Genomic DNA, 13,370 nt, shown 5'->3' with positions numbered 1-13,370 from the left:
AGATTAAAGTTTCGAAATATATATATATATATATATGTTTTTATCATTTTTTACTATATAATAAAAATATTATTATTATTTTCATTTTATAATATAGACATTTTTTAGGCTCGTTTTTTTTATTTATCAAATTCATAAAATCAAGATTTAAAATGTCGATGTAGACGAAAATATCAATGAAATGTCGATACCCATATGTATTTCTAAAAATTTATTAAAAAAATAATTTTTACGCATTTTAAATAAATTAAAGTACTTATTATTTATATTATATTGATATTGAACTTAAAAACATGTAAAAAATATTGTTATTTAAACGAAAATTTAATATAAAGTTATTGAAATAATTTATCATAAATATAATTTAGGAGTTAAAACATTAAATAAAAACGTGTATTATATTTAATTCAAAGGTTTAAAACGTAAATAAAAAAAGGGTAAACCCTAAAAAGAAAGGAAAATAATTTATTTATTATTATTATTATTTTAAGAAATTATGAAAATGCTATTTGAAAAAAAAAATTAAAAATTAAAAGGATAATTGAAGTAGAAGAAGCCGTGAGAAATTAGGGAGGAGAGTATATGTGGTTCGCTGTAGATTTCATCGGTTTTTTAAGTTCATACAATTCCTGAGAATGGAAGCACAGGAAAATCGGTGCTGTCTGTACCCTTTAATGGCGGATTGAGGAGAGAAGAGAGAGAGAGAGAGATTTGAAGTAATGGAGAGGTGTTGAAGATGGGGAGTTTTGTGTTCAATCGTCATTGTATGTAGCAGTGTTCTACAAGTATTTTGTCGGCTTTTTCTGTTCATGTTGCAGTGATCGTCGCCTTCCTCTCCGATCTTGATGGCGAAAACGGGGGTGTTTGATTCTGATCCTACAGTCATGGGGAAAGCCACGGAGTTGAAGAGGGAGTTACAGAGACTTATTGATGCTATAATTGATGATGATAATTGCTCTACCGACACCATCGATCATGCTAAAGAGATTATTTCTGCGCTCAAGGAGTTGAAACTTAGGAAGAGATCACGCTCTTCTAATCGTTACGAGAATCTCATTTGCCCTGATGAATTTCGTTGTCCGCTTTCTAGGGAACTCATGAGAGATCCTGTCGTTGTGTCTACTGGCGAGGTTTGTTCTGATGATTTCCGTTCCGTGATTTCTTTTCTAGGTCTCGAAGAAATTATGGTTCTAATCCGCGATTCTTCGTTGTTTTGTTCTTCCGAACACTACGATTCTTTAGCGGTTTTGTTGCTTTGCGTTTCATTTCTGAGGGTTTTCTTTACCCATTCGCGTTAAATCGTAGTGTTTATGGATCAAAACACGAAGCGCATAGATTAAAGAAACTTTGAGGACACGAGTGGTCAATTTTCCTTCGTCTCTGCTTTCATTAAATTTAGTCCTCTAATTTGCTGTTTGTTTGTGTTCTTCATCAAATTACAGCGTTCTCTGTTTGAATTCGACATTGAGAGCCTACAGGATTTCGAGGTTTCTGTAGATTAGAATTTTCCATTTAACTTCTGAGTTCATTTCTGTTTTTTTCACTGACATTGCATCTTTTGTATGTAATTTTAAATGGCCGACGATTTAAACCCTTTACATATTTCAGTAACTATGTTCATGATTTGTGTTGTATTCACGATGTTGACTGTAAATTAATATGAATGATCTTCCTGGAAATCTGTAGAATAGATGAGGAGAAGTAATTTGTAGATGTTTTGTTATATGCGTATGATTTTGGTAGGATTAGATCTAATTACCATTATGAATTCTTTGTTTTCGTTATGTTGGTTTCTGAGTTTGGTAGTTCTTGTTGTTTTGTTCCATCTTGTTGCAGACATATGACAGACCTTTCATTCATAAATGGTTAAGATCAGGAAACCGAACGTGTCCGAGAACTCAGCAAGTTCTTTCGCACACGAACCTCACTCCCAATCACTTGATTCGTGAAATGATATCTCAGTGGTGTACAAGTAGGGGAATTGAGTTGCAAGATCGTGTCCGTGTGCATTGTCTTGATGACGATGTGATAACCGAGGCTGATAGAGACCGTTTTCTCACGCTAATAGAGAATATGTCTATGACAATACCTGAACAGAAAGCAGCTGCTAAGGAGCTTCGTATGTTGACGAAGAGAATGCCCTCATTTCGAGCGCTTTTTGGCGAGTCCCTTGATGCCATCTCTTTGTTGCTTAGTCCACTTTGTGGTGATAAGTCACAAAGTAGTATTCATGCGGATCTGCAAGAGGATGTGATCACAACCCTCTTGAATCTGTCGATCCATGACAACAACAAGAAGCTTGTAGCTGAAACTCCCAATGTAATACCGCTTCTAAAGGAAGCGTTGAGATCAGGAACCATGGAAACGAGGAGCAATGCAGCTGCAGCCCTATTTACTCTGTCAGCTCTCGATTCGAACAAAGCACTCATTGGAAAATCTGGTGCCTTGAAGCCCCTTATCGACCTTTTAGACGAGGGGCATCCTTTATCTATGAAGGATGCTGCTTCAGCCATATTTAATCTTTGTATACTTCATGAAAATAAAGCAAGAGCTGTGCGAGATGGTGCAGTTCGAGTGCTTCTGAAAAAGATTATGAACCAAATGCATGTTGATGAACTGTTGGCTATTCTTGCAATGCTATCAAGCCATCAAAAGGCGGTCGAAGAAATCGGAGAGCTGGGAGCTGTCCCTTCCTTATTCAGAATTATCAGGGAAAGTTCTTGTTCTCGTAACAAGGAGAATTGCATTGTGATCATCCATGCTATCTGCTTATATGATCGAACCAAGTGGAAAGATATGAAGGAGGAGGAGAAATGGTATCGAACTATCTCTGAACTCGCTCAGAATGGGACTTCAAGGGCCAAGAGAAAGGCCAGTGGCATACTTGAAAGACTAAACAGGGCAGTTAATATGACCCATACTGCGTAATGAAATTCTCGGCGTTAAAAACTTGTAGATTCTGCCTCTAAATCCGGTACTCTCGCCTTTTCTAAGACTCGGTCATCTGTTTGGGTAATCTTCGATCTTCTTTTTTTGTATATTCTCTTATCCTGTGGAGTCTAATTTCGATTTCTCTGCCAGGTTCATCAGTTAGTCACTGTGAATAAATATGATGTGAGTTCTGTTAATAGCTTTTCTTTTTGTTTCTGTTTTAGTTTACTTGTTCTTTTGACATTGTTCAGTTCATCGCTACTGCATTTCTGCAAATTTAGTTTTTTCTCTTCTTCTCTGTTTCATTGAACTGAACGGATAAGGTTAGAGCTGTTCAAAGGGAAGTAAGCAAATATGACAGGAGAGAACAAAAGGGTAGAGGATTTGATTGTAGCATTGCATATGTTCCGAAGTGGTACCAAAAGGATCTAAGATTGGACAAGAAGGAGAAGGTGAATGGTGTAACAACCTAAGTCCACTGCTAGCAGATTTTGTCCTCTTATGGATTTCTGTTTCGAACTTTCCCTCAAGGTTTTTAAAATGCGTCTTTCCCTCAAGGTTTTTAAAATGCGTCTACTAGGGAGAGGTTTTCATACCCTTACAAAGAATGTTTCGTTTTCTTCCCCAACTGATGTGGGATCTCACAAATGGTAACAATACTGATATGGGATCTCAAATGTGCATCATTTTAAATGGTATCTGTGATATTGAGTAATGTGGTCCCTTTGACGATGGAGGGAATAGGAATATTGGATGCCTAACACCTTTTTGTGAATATAGTTCTCTCTTTTAACCCCCTTTTGTCCATAATGGAGCGACCCTCCTTTTACCTTAGACTTTCCCCTTCCCCAACATCTATTGGATTGCTTTATGAATTCCTTGTCATTTCTTTATCTCCTCCACCTTCCCATTTTCTATGGAAGAAAAATGTCAGGTATACAAAATTAATCTCCTCCTAAGATATAAATATAGTTACAGGTCTGTTTGGAATGACATTTTAAACACTTCGAAAGTTGTTTATAAGTGAAGATAAAAAGAGTTCTGCTGTAGTTAGAGGTACGTAATCAATCTCCTCCCACTTATTAGTAAGGTATAAATATACTTTTAGTTACCGTACATGTCTGGAATGACTTTTTAAGCACTTCGAAAGTTGTTTATAAGTGAAGATAAAAAGGGTTCCACGGAAGCCGAACAGTTGTTTTTCCTTTTTTTTATATGATTTTGTTTTGGTTTCTTTTCTTTTTATGTGGCTTTTGGCTCCATTATTTGGTGCAATTGAGGCCAAAATGATGCTAGTTATGACTTGCCTAAAGGATAGTTCTGTGAAATTCTTTTAGCTGTTAAGATTTATAGTATTCAGTTGTAGCTCTCTCTCTCTCTTTTTGGAATAGTGTTGTTTTCTTTAAAATATTAACAGAAATAGTAACATCAAATCAAGGCAGGCTGCTTTCCAGTGCCCCATCTTTCTGTATTTAAGGGAGGGAAAAGTCCCCTCATGTCCCTGCTAGCTGGATATTTGGAATCTCTTACAGACTATACTTTTCTATAGCCTTCATTTAAACATTTATAAGGTTGAAGACGTGAGGTCCCACGTCAGTTAGGGAGTAGAACAAAACATCATTTATAAGAATGTGGAAACCTCTTCCTAGTAGATACGGTTTAAAAACCTTGAGCGGAAGCCCAAAGAAAACAATATCTACTAGCGGTGGATTTGTGCTGTTACAAATGGTATCATAGCTAGACACCGAGCGATGTACCAACGAGGAGGTTTAGCCCCGAAGGGAGTGAACACGAGGCGGTGTGCTAGCAAGGACGCTGGACTCCAAAGGGGGGTGGATTGTGAGATTCCATATTGGTTGGGAAGGAGAATGAAGCATTCGTTTTAAGGATGTGGAAACTTCTCCCTAGTAGACACATTTTAAAAACCTTGAATGGAAGAAATGGGAGCCCAAATAAGACAACGTTATAAATGCTAACGGTGGGTTTGGTCCGTTACAGGTAAAATGATTGAACACGCATGATTTTTTTAGTTAAATAAGTGTGAATTGGGAGATTAGCTATTGTCTTTAAAATGTTAACCGGTACTTTATCTTTAAACTATGCTCGAATAGATATACGATTATCGATGACTCTTTGTACAATAGGTATGCCAATTAGTTAGATCGTGATGAAGACGTGCTACTCTTTTTTTACCATAAAGTTTGAACACTTCATCAGAATACCAATTTATTACTTTCTTTTCCTTCTTGGAACATTGTTTAGGTTAAATCCAAGCATTGTTGTCACTTTCATTGTGAAGCCTAACCTCTACTAAATCCAATGGGTCCTTGTTAGGTGTTAAATTTTCTGGATATAAATCAACATTTTGGAGAGAGAAATCCAAAGAAGAGGAGGGTCTACCATGTGCCACATAATAACAAGGTATGGGGTTTGGCTGCATCCAAAGAACATAGCATTATGTTGATATTAATCCATCTCATTACACAACAATGGTGACATCCCCCCCTCTCTCTCTCTAATCCAACTTTTTCTTTGGTTCGAATCGGTAAGAGGGTCGGTTATTTGGAATGACTTTTCAAGTGTTCAAAAATATTTTCGAAGTTTAGTTTCTAACCATTAGTTTCAAAACCATCTTTCTGAAAGACGGACTTAAAATTTCAAAATGGGTTATGGTTATAATATTGATTTGGAAAGAAAACGACGCAATTGTTTGTCTAATTAATGTGTGGTTGGTGCTAGAAGATGCAACGTCCTAGTTGCTTTTTTTTTTGTCTACAATAATGTTTCATTTAATCAAAAAATTTATAAGTTGTCTGTTCATATGGAAATTTTAGAACTAATGAAAAATCATGTGATGTGCTGTCCAATAATTTTGGGAGAATTGGACAATAGCAATCAATTGTTGGTCCATGAGAGTATGACATGAGTCGAGAGAGATTTTCAATGAGTATGACATGAGTCGAGAGAGATTTTCAACCCATAATGCTTGACCCTCGTGCATTTGGAATCAAAATATCTTCATCCAAATCACGAAATCGGTAGAAAATAGACCTAATCAATGATAATGAACATATCTCAAGCGATTGAATATCGGTATCGCTCCATGTATGTTGTAAACATGCATTGCATTACCTCTTTCTTTTGTAAGATACTACGAGCAAGAATAACTAAGATCAATACTAGTTTTGACCAAATGTGTCTAATAGCAGACAGATTCAACCAACATGAAAATAACTCTCCAATCAAAGTAATAGTTCTTTTGAGGTCGAGATTCAAATTTTTTCTCTTTTGTTAGTTGCACTCGAGCATAAAAGAAACATCAAGTAGAAAGCATGCTAAACTAACCTTCGAGTGGTAGCTTGATCATAACCCTTGTGCTCGATTAATAACACTCTTGAAGAACCAAAGAAGGATGAACTTAAATCTATCGACATTCCTAGTATGTAAGTTATGATGGAAAACGTCAATTTGAATGTGAAAAAGGTGCACCCAACGAGATTAGTAAAGACATATATCATCGATTATGAGGTTTAAGTAATAACTGTACAGGTACAGGAAACTAACCAGCCATGGTAACAAATTGCACAACAGCAAATCAAAAGACAAGACCTCATGTATACTTAATTTGTATTGTAAGCCCATCCATGCTTATCTAGAAATGCCTGTACAGCTTCCTTTATGGCCAAGTTCGGTACTAGCTGAGACTCGTCGAGTAGCTCCCGCGTTATGGGATCGAAGTTACCAACCTAAACAAGGAAGCCAGTAGTTAGAATTGTAGCTATAGGACATGAACGAGTAGGATAGCAACGTGGAAAATGCCGACCTTTCGAAAATGGTCGAGGATCACTGCTCTCTCATATGTAACCCCGCTCGGAGTAATAACGGGATCACGAAGAATATCGAGCGTAATTTTACAACAAAGATGATCGGGGACCTGAAAACACATCAAATTAGTACCTTCACAGGATTTAAATGGCTAATGTTATGTCAAAATGCTTAACCTCAGATGGCGCATCAGCCACGGCATAATTTTCAAACACACTTCTTAGAGAGTTTAATTGTTCCCGATGAGCGCTTTCGGCTTGATCTACGAACCCTTCTGGTTCAGACTGGTCAAGGAAGTATTTTTGTTCAAGGGCAGCCTCACAAGCCTCCCTGAGAAATAGTAACATAGATCACAATTAGAGAAACCCGTCTTTCTTTCTTTTTTAATATCTAATCTATAATAGTCCAAGCCCACCGTTAACAAATATTGTCCGCTTTTGCCTGTTACGTATCGCCGTCAGCCTCACAGTTTTAAAACACGTCTGCTAGGGAGAGGTTTCCACACCTTTATAAGGAATGTTTCGTTCCTCTCTCTAACTGATGTGAGATTTCACAATCCACCCCCATTGGAGGCCCAGCGTTCTTGCTAACACACCGCCTGGTGGCCGGCTCTGATACCATTCGTAACAACCTAAGCCCACCGCTAGCAGATATTGTCCGTTTTCACCCATTGCGTATTGTCGTCAGCCTCACGGTTTTATTAGAACGCGTCCACTACGGAGAGGTTTCCACACCTTTATAAAGAATGTTTCATTCCCCTCTCCAACCGATGTGAGATAACACAATCCACCCCCCTTGGAGGCCCGAAGTCCTTGCGGGCACACCGCCCGATGTGTGACTCTGATACCATTTGTAACAGCCCAAATCCACTGCTAGCAGATACTGTTCGCTTTCACCCATTACATATTGCCATCAGCCTCACGGTTTTAAAACGTGTCTGCTAGGGAGAGGTTTCCAAACCTTTATAAGAAATGTTTCGTTCCCCTCTCCAACCGATGTGGGATTTCACAATCCACCCCCGTTGGGGGGGCCAGCGTCCTCGCTGGCACACCGTCCGGTGTCTGGTTCTAATACCATTTGTAACAGCCCAAGTCCACCACTAGTAGATATTGTCCGTTTTCGCCCGTTACGTATAGCCGTCAGCCTTACAGTTTTAAAACGCGTCTGCTAGGGAGAGATTTCCACACCTTTATAAGTTAAACTTTGTTCCTCTCTGCAATCGATGTGGGATTTCACAATCCACCCCCTTGGGGGCCAGCGTTTTCACTGGCACACCGCCCAGTGTCTGGCTATGATACCATTTGTAACAGCCCAAGCCTACCGCTAGCAGATATTGTCCATTTTCACCCATTACGTATCCCCGTCAGCCTCACAGTTTTAAAACCCGTATGTAGGGAGAGATTTCCACACTTTTATAAGAAATGTTTCGTTCCCTCTCCAACCAAGGTGGGATTTCACATAATCATTATCGACATCTTCACGGAAGAAAACTTATTTGAAGGCTTCCAACTCCCAAAACCAAAAGCTCTAGGAGAAAAATAACTTACTTCAAGGTCTGCAATTCCCATGAACGTTTGGTGGATGCTTGTTCCCACTCCCTGTATTTGGCATTTGCAAGCTCCTGCCATATCTCCTCTACCATATAACTCTTTTGATTTGCACCTCTACCAAGATCCAACGCCTATAAAACACGAGGTCGAATTTAAATTTGTGTTAGCATAATAAACTATACGCTCACTCGATGTATACGAATCGAAAGTCTATATATTGAAAGTCCCTAAAACGAGAGTATCCGTGGATCATAGGCGAGTTGTGTAGTGTACCATCAGAGATCTTTGTTTAAATGCTACAAAAATTAGAGAGAAGTTAATGAAGAACTACCTTCTCCAAATGCTTGATTCCTTCAGGATAGTCTTTGTTTTGTATTAATGCTAATCCTACCATGTAATGTGCCTGCACATCAAAAATTGCCAACAAATGTAAGAACAAATAAATAAAGGAAAGAAAAAATATATATATATATAATAAGAAGCACAAGCACGTTAGTTCGGGCAACGTGCAATAGAGACTCTAACTCTCCGATATTCGTTGGACACCGGAAAAATACCAAGAATTTACAGGACCTCTCTTGCCTTCGCACATAAAATTGGCTTCTGGTCTACGACTTCTAGGCACATGAAAAATCTAGCGGAAAAGTCACTAGAGGCATGAGACATTTCGATAGTTTCATAAGAACGGTTGAACTCATTGATCATCCCCTCATAAATGATCTTTATATGTGAAATCCCACATCGGATGGAGAGGGGAACATAGCCTTCCTTATAGGGTGTAGAAACCTTTCCCTAGTAGACGCGTTTTAAAGCCCTGAGGCTGACGGCGATACGTAACGGGTCAAAGCGGACAATATCTGCTAGCGCTGGGCTTGGGCTGTTACATTATACTTGGTCAAACAACAGATTCACACCTACCTTGACACTCATCGACAAATTTTTTGCTATTGAAGGCCTCTGGGGAAAATTTAGTATTACTCATGTCTAAGACTAAATAGACCTACATCGAATCATTATCCCATTGTGTTTTCCCTAGGTTGCCTCAAATGGTGCTCCTCGCCCTTCCATTTTGAGAATATATGGTTAGATCACATTAGTTTCCTCGCCCTTCATATCATTGGTAGCATATAAAGTGCAAAGTGTAAAAAACTCCAGATTTTTCCATTGTATCATGACCTCAAAGAAACGAAAGAGTACCATCATAAAAAGTCTATCGACGCAAGGCAGAAGTCTCATCAATGAAGATGAAATGGTCTCAAAATTCATGTCCTCTTAACACACATATATAAAAAGGACAATACACCCTCACCGAATTTCTCGATAATCTTGATTGGAGCCCAACTGATCATCGCCAAGCAACCTCCCTTGAGTTTGCATTCATCGAAGAAGAGGTATGGAAGCCGATAAAGATCTTGGGCTCTGACAAAACTCCTGGATCAAGTGGTTTTACCTCCTAATTCTTTAAAAAAATGTTGGAACTTTTTGAGAACCGATATCATGAGAGTGTTCCAAAAAAAATTCTAAATGAAATTATCAACGGAAACTTAAATGAAAAATATATATATGTTTGATCTCAAAGAAGACAAGTCTTACGACACGACTATACAAAATTATAGCAAGGGTTTTATTAGAACGCCTCAAAAGAGTTCGACATTTGTACAGAGATGTTAGATCCTTGATGCATCCTTCATGCAAATGAGCTTATAGACAAATGGAAAAAGAAGAAATAAAAAGGTGCAGTCATCAAACTTGACCTACAAAAAGCCTTCGACATGGTTGATTGGGTTTTGCTTCGACAACATTCTTAAAACAAAAGACTTTTGCTCAAAATGGCGGGTGGATCAAAGGATGCATCTCTTCCACAAACTTCTCGATCATCATTAATGGATGACCGAGAAAGAAGATCTATGCTACACAAGGTCTTCGACAAGAAGATCCACTATCCTCTTTTCTTTTCATTATAGTACTAGATTGCCTTAATCTCTTACTCAACAAGGTAGAATACGTAAAGCAAATAAATGGCTTCCATGTTGGTAATGAACATGTCTGGAACAGTGAAAACCTTCAAAAGATTCTCGAAACAAAACATCAACCTCTAGAAAATAAAGATCATTGGTCAATGTTAGCACAAAGGATATCGACGACTTTGCCAAAAGATATGGCGGTAAAAGATGTGAAAGGCCGAATATGTACATGAGATTGTCCCTAAATGAAAACCTCAAATCCTTCTCCTTTTAGAGGACCATTATTGAAAACAATAGAAAGGTCATCGACATGATCATCATGCTATACTTCCAAAGGCGGAAGGCTCTCCCTATATAAACCACATTGTCAAACATTCCTACTAACTACACGTCTCTACTCGAAATGCCTCACAAAATGGCTCTGGAAATAAAAAGATTATTAAAAAACTATCGGTGAAAAATGGCTCAGCTCACGTCTTGTTCAATGAAATATCGTAAACCTCCCACTAGACAAGGGAGGTCTTGGGCTATATTCAATGAAGAAAAAGAAGAGAGCCCTCCTCGCCAAATGGATATCTACATGCATCTACATCAGGTACAAATGAGTCCCCCCACATTCTACAAAGGGGGCATGGAAGCATCTAAAAGAGTACCAAAACCTCATCATCAACCGCATTCGCCAGTGGGTGGTGGAGGAAACACATCTTTCTAGACTAACCCTTGGATTGACAACACGACGTTAGCTTTGCAATATTCTCGTTTGTACAGACTCTCTCATTGCAAGACAGTCACAACCAAAGAAACATGGAAAGATGCCAACCAATACTAGGACCTAAAGTTCGGTAAGAACCTAAACGAAGCTATAGACTAGGCCGAATTAAGCCTTGACCTTACCCCAATTGTGTTGTCCCAAGAAGCAAACTTATCGAAATAGCTTTCTAGTATGGACAAGGTCAGTAAGAAGTCATAAACCTCTCTCATTGTAAATTGGAAAGGTCTTTTGTAAGTATCACGGGAAGCGTCTTCATCAACACTTCCATATCGAACTCTAAGAATCAAAACCAAAATTTCAAGGTTTATAGAATAGTACCTTGACAGAATTGTTGTCAAGCTGAATAGCTCTCCGACAGTCCTCCTCCACCTTCTTCCAATCACTATACACCATTAAAAACAACACATCATAACAATAAATTCTCATTCTCTCCGTAATAAGGAAGAAAATGGGGCAAGGATAGGTGCCCGTACATACTTCCGCTTGCGATGACACAAAGCACGGTTCGTCAAATACACAGGAACATTCGGACATAGCGTAATCGCCTTCAAATAAAAAACAACAAGAATATCCCAAATAATTCGATTTTAATACCCAAATAGCGACCAGAAAGAACAATTCGAGAGACAGGAAGAAACCTCGGTATAGGCTTCAATGGCGGCTCCAATCCGGCCCTTCTGGAAATAGTGATTTCCATCTTTTCTGAGAATCTCGGCCTGTCTTGCAGCGCCAGACAAGAACACGCCCGGCCCCATCGCCAATCGACGAAATCAAAGCGACGACGCTGAATATAGCTTTTAGGGTTTTTATTTTGGTTCTCGAAATCAAGAACAAGATAGATTATTGCAGAAATTGGATTACAGAGATTGATTTTGGGAAGAAGAACAATGAAAGGAAAAGAGGCGGTTTCTTGCGAAGGGAGGGTTCGACTTCACGACATTTCCAGCCAAAAAGATGAAATTGACGCCAAATTTGCCATTTATTTTCTATTTATTTTTCATTTAATTTTGGATTTTCTTGTCTATAATAATTTTGGTTGACTTTTTTATTGTGCTCGTTTGACTGATCGAGTCAAGGCATTGAAAATTGTAATCTTAAAACAACTCTCTTTTCAAGGATTTGACTCGGTCAATTAGATCGGATATATAACAGCCACGTCCACTGCCCTCTCTAGACTTTTAAAATGCATTTGTTCGGGAAGGTGTTTTGGGATCTAACGTCCTTGCGGACACTCGTTCTTTTCTCCAATCGATGTGAGACCCCCACCAAATCCACCTCCTTCGGGGCCCAGCGTTCTTACTGACACATCGCCTCATGTCCACCCCACTTCGAAGCTCAGCCTCCTCGCTGACACATTGTTGCCTCATGTCCACCCCACTTCGGGACTCAGACTCCTCGCTGACACATCGTCGCCTCATGTCCACCCCACTTCGGGGCTCAGTCTCCTCGTTGGCACATCGCCTTATGTCCACCCCACTTCAGGGCTCAGCCTCCTCGCTAACACATCGTCGCCTCATGTCCACCCCACTTAGGGGCTTAGCCTCCTCGCTGACACATCGCCTTATGTCCACCCCACTTCAAGGCTCAGCCTCCTCGCTGACACATCGTCGTCTCATGTCCACTCCACTTCGGGGCTCAGCCTCCTCGCTGACACATTGTCGCCTCATGTCCACCCCACTTCGGGGCTCAGCCTCCTCGCTGACATATCGTCGCCTCATGTCCACCCCACTTCGGGGCTCAGCCTCCTCGCTAACACATTGTCTGATGTCTGGCTCTGATATCATTTCTAACAGCTTAAGCCCATCGCTAGCGGATATTGTTCTCTCTGGGCTTTCTCTTTGTGAGCATTCCCTTAAAGTTGTAAAACGTGTCTGTTAGTGAGAGATTTCTAAACCCTTATAAAGGATGTTTCGTTCTCCTCCCCAACCGATGTGGGATCTCACAGGATCCATAAGATATGTTGTGACTATCATATTATGGATGATTGTTAAGTATTTTGGAAAGTCAATTACGAGACTTCGTGCATATTTATGAATGACATGTTATTACGAAAAAAAAATTGTGGTATCTACCCATTTAATTTCACGATCACGAGTCACTAATACGTATGAGGTATGACTCTAGGATGTCGATTCTCATCTTCTTGGGCAAAGTCTCCCAAGACTCGTGTTTATGCACTAGTAGATAATTTGTAAAGTTCAATAAAACGGTTAATTGTCCACAATGGCCATAGGAGAATAACAGGTGTTTAATAGTAATGTTTCAGGTCTCATGGGTGCACGTGACATTTTTCATGTTCTATGAAGAGGCGTTTTTTTCTTAAAACTT

General features: G+C 39.2%; 2 protein-coding genes across 9 annotated transcripts; one reads left to right on the top strand and one right to left on the bottom strand.

Moving 5' to 3' along the window:
• Positions 1-552: 552 nt before the first annotated feature.
• Positions 553-5,502, top strand: LOC111811543 (U-box domain-containing protein 9). Of its 6 annotated transcripts, none has more exons than XR_002817561.2 (4): positions 553-1,130; positions 1,837-3,012; positions 3,082-3,114; positions 5,266-5,502. XR_002817561.2 is itself a non-coding variant. In XM_023698440.2 (2 exons), the coding sequence occupies exons 1-2, from the start codon at positions 846-848 to the stop codon at positions 2,926-2,928; spliced, it is 1,377 nt and encodes a 458-aa protein (XP_023554208.2). In that variant the 5' UTR covers positions 553-845; the 3' UTR covers positions 2,929-3,133. The 6 variants fall into 6 exon arrangements, 1 of the variants encoding a protein (XP_023554208.2); XR_015411917.1 differs by lacking the exon at positions 5,266-5,502 and adding an exon at positions 3,260-3,726; XR_015411916.1 differs by lacking the exon at positions 5,266-5,502 and adding an exon at positions 3,255-3,726.
• A 718-nt stretch (positions 5,503-6,220) lies between these two features.
• On the bottom strand, positions 6,221-12,005 carry LOC111811160 (E3 ubiquitin-protein ligase CHIP). Of its 3 annotated transcripts, XR_002817504.2 has the most exons (9): positions 11,681-12,004; positions 11,520-11,587; positions 11,361-11,424; positions 8,638-8,709; positions 8,304-8,437; positions 6,933-7,086; positions 6,755-6,865; positions 6,496-6,677; positions 6,221-6,367 (listed from the first exon to the last, which is right to left on the bottom strand). XR_002817504.2 is itself a non-coding variant. In XM_023697908.2 (8 exons), the coding sequence occupies exons 1-8, from the start codon at positions 11,795-11,797 to the stop codon at positions 6,552-6,554; spliced, it is 846 nt and encodes a 281-aa protein (XP_023553676.2). In that variant the 5' UTR covers positions 11,798-12,004; the 3' UTR covers positions 6,430-6,551. The 3 variants fall into 3 exon arrangements, 2 of the variants coding, with proteins under 2 accessions (XP_023553676.2, XP_023553677.2); XM_023697908.2 differs by lacking the exon at positions 6,221-6,367 and having other exon boundaries at positions 6,430-6,677; XM_023697909.2 differs by lacking the exons at positions 6,221-6,367; positions 11,520-11,587 and having other exon boundaries at positions 6,430-6,677; positions 11,681-12,005.
• Between the last annotated feature and the right edge of the window lie 1,365 nt (positions 12,006-13,370).

The sequence above is a fragment of the Cucurbita pepo genome, chromosome 15 (genome assembly GCF_057944985.1).
Source record: "Cucurbita pepo subsp. pepo isolate OVF chromosome 15, ASM5794498v1, whole genome shotgun sequence".
Lineage (NCBI taxonomy): Eukaryota > Viridiplantae > Streptophyta > Magnoliopsida > Cucurbitales > Cucurbitaceae > Cucurbita > Cucurbita pepo.
The sequence above is the reverse complement of the archived record's forward strand: the minus strand, read 5'-3'. Positions and strand labels throughout refer to the sequence as shown.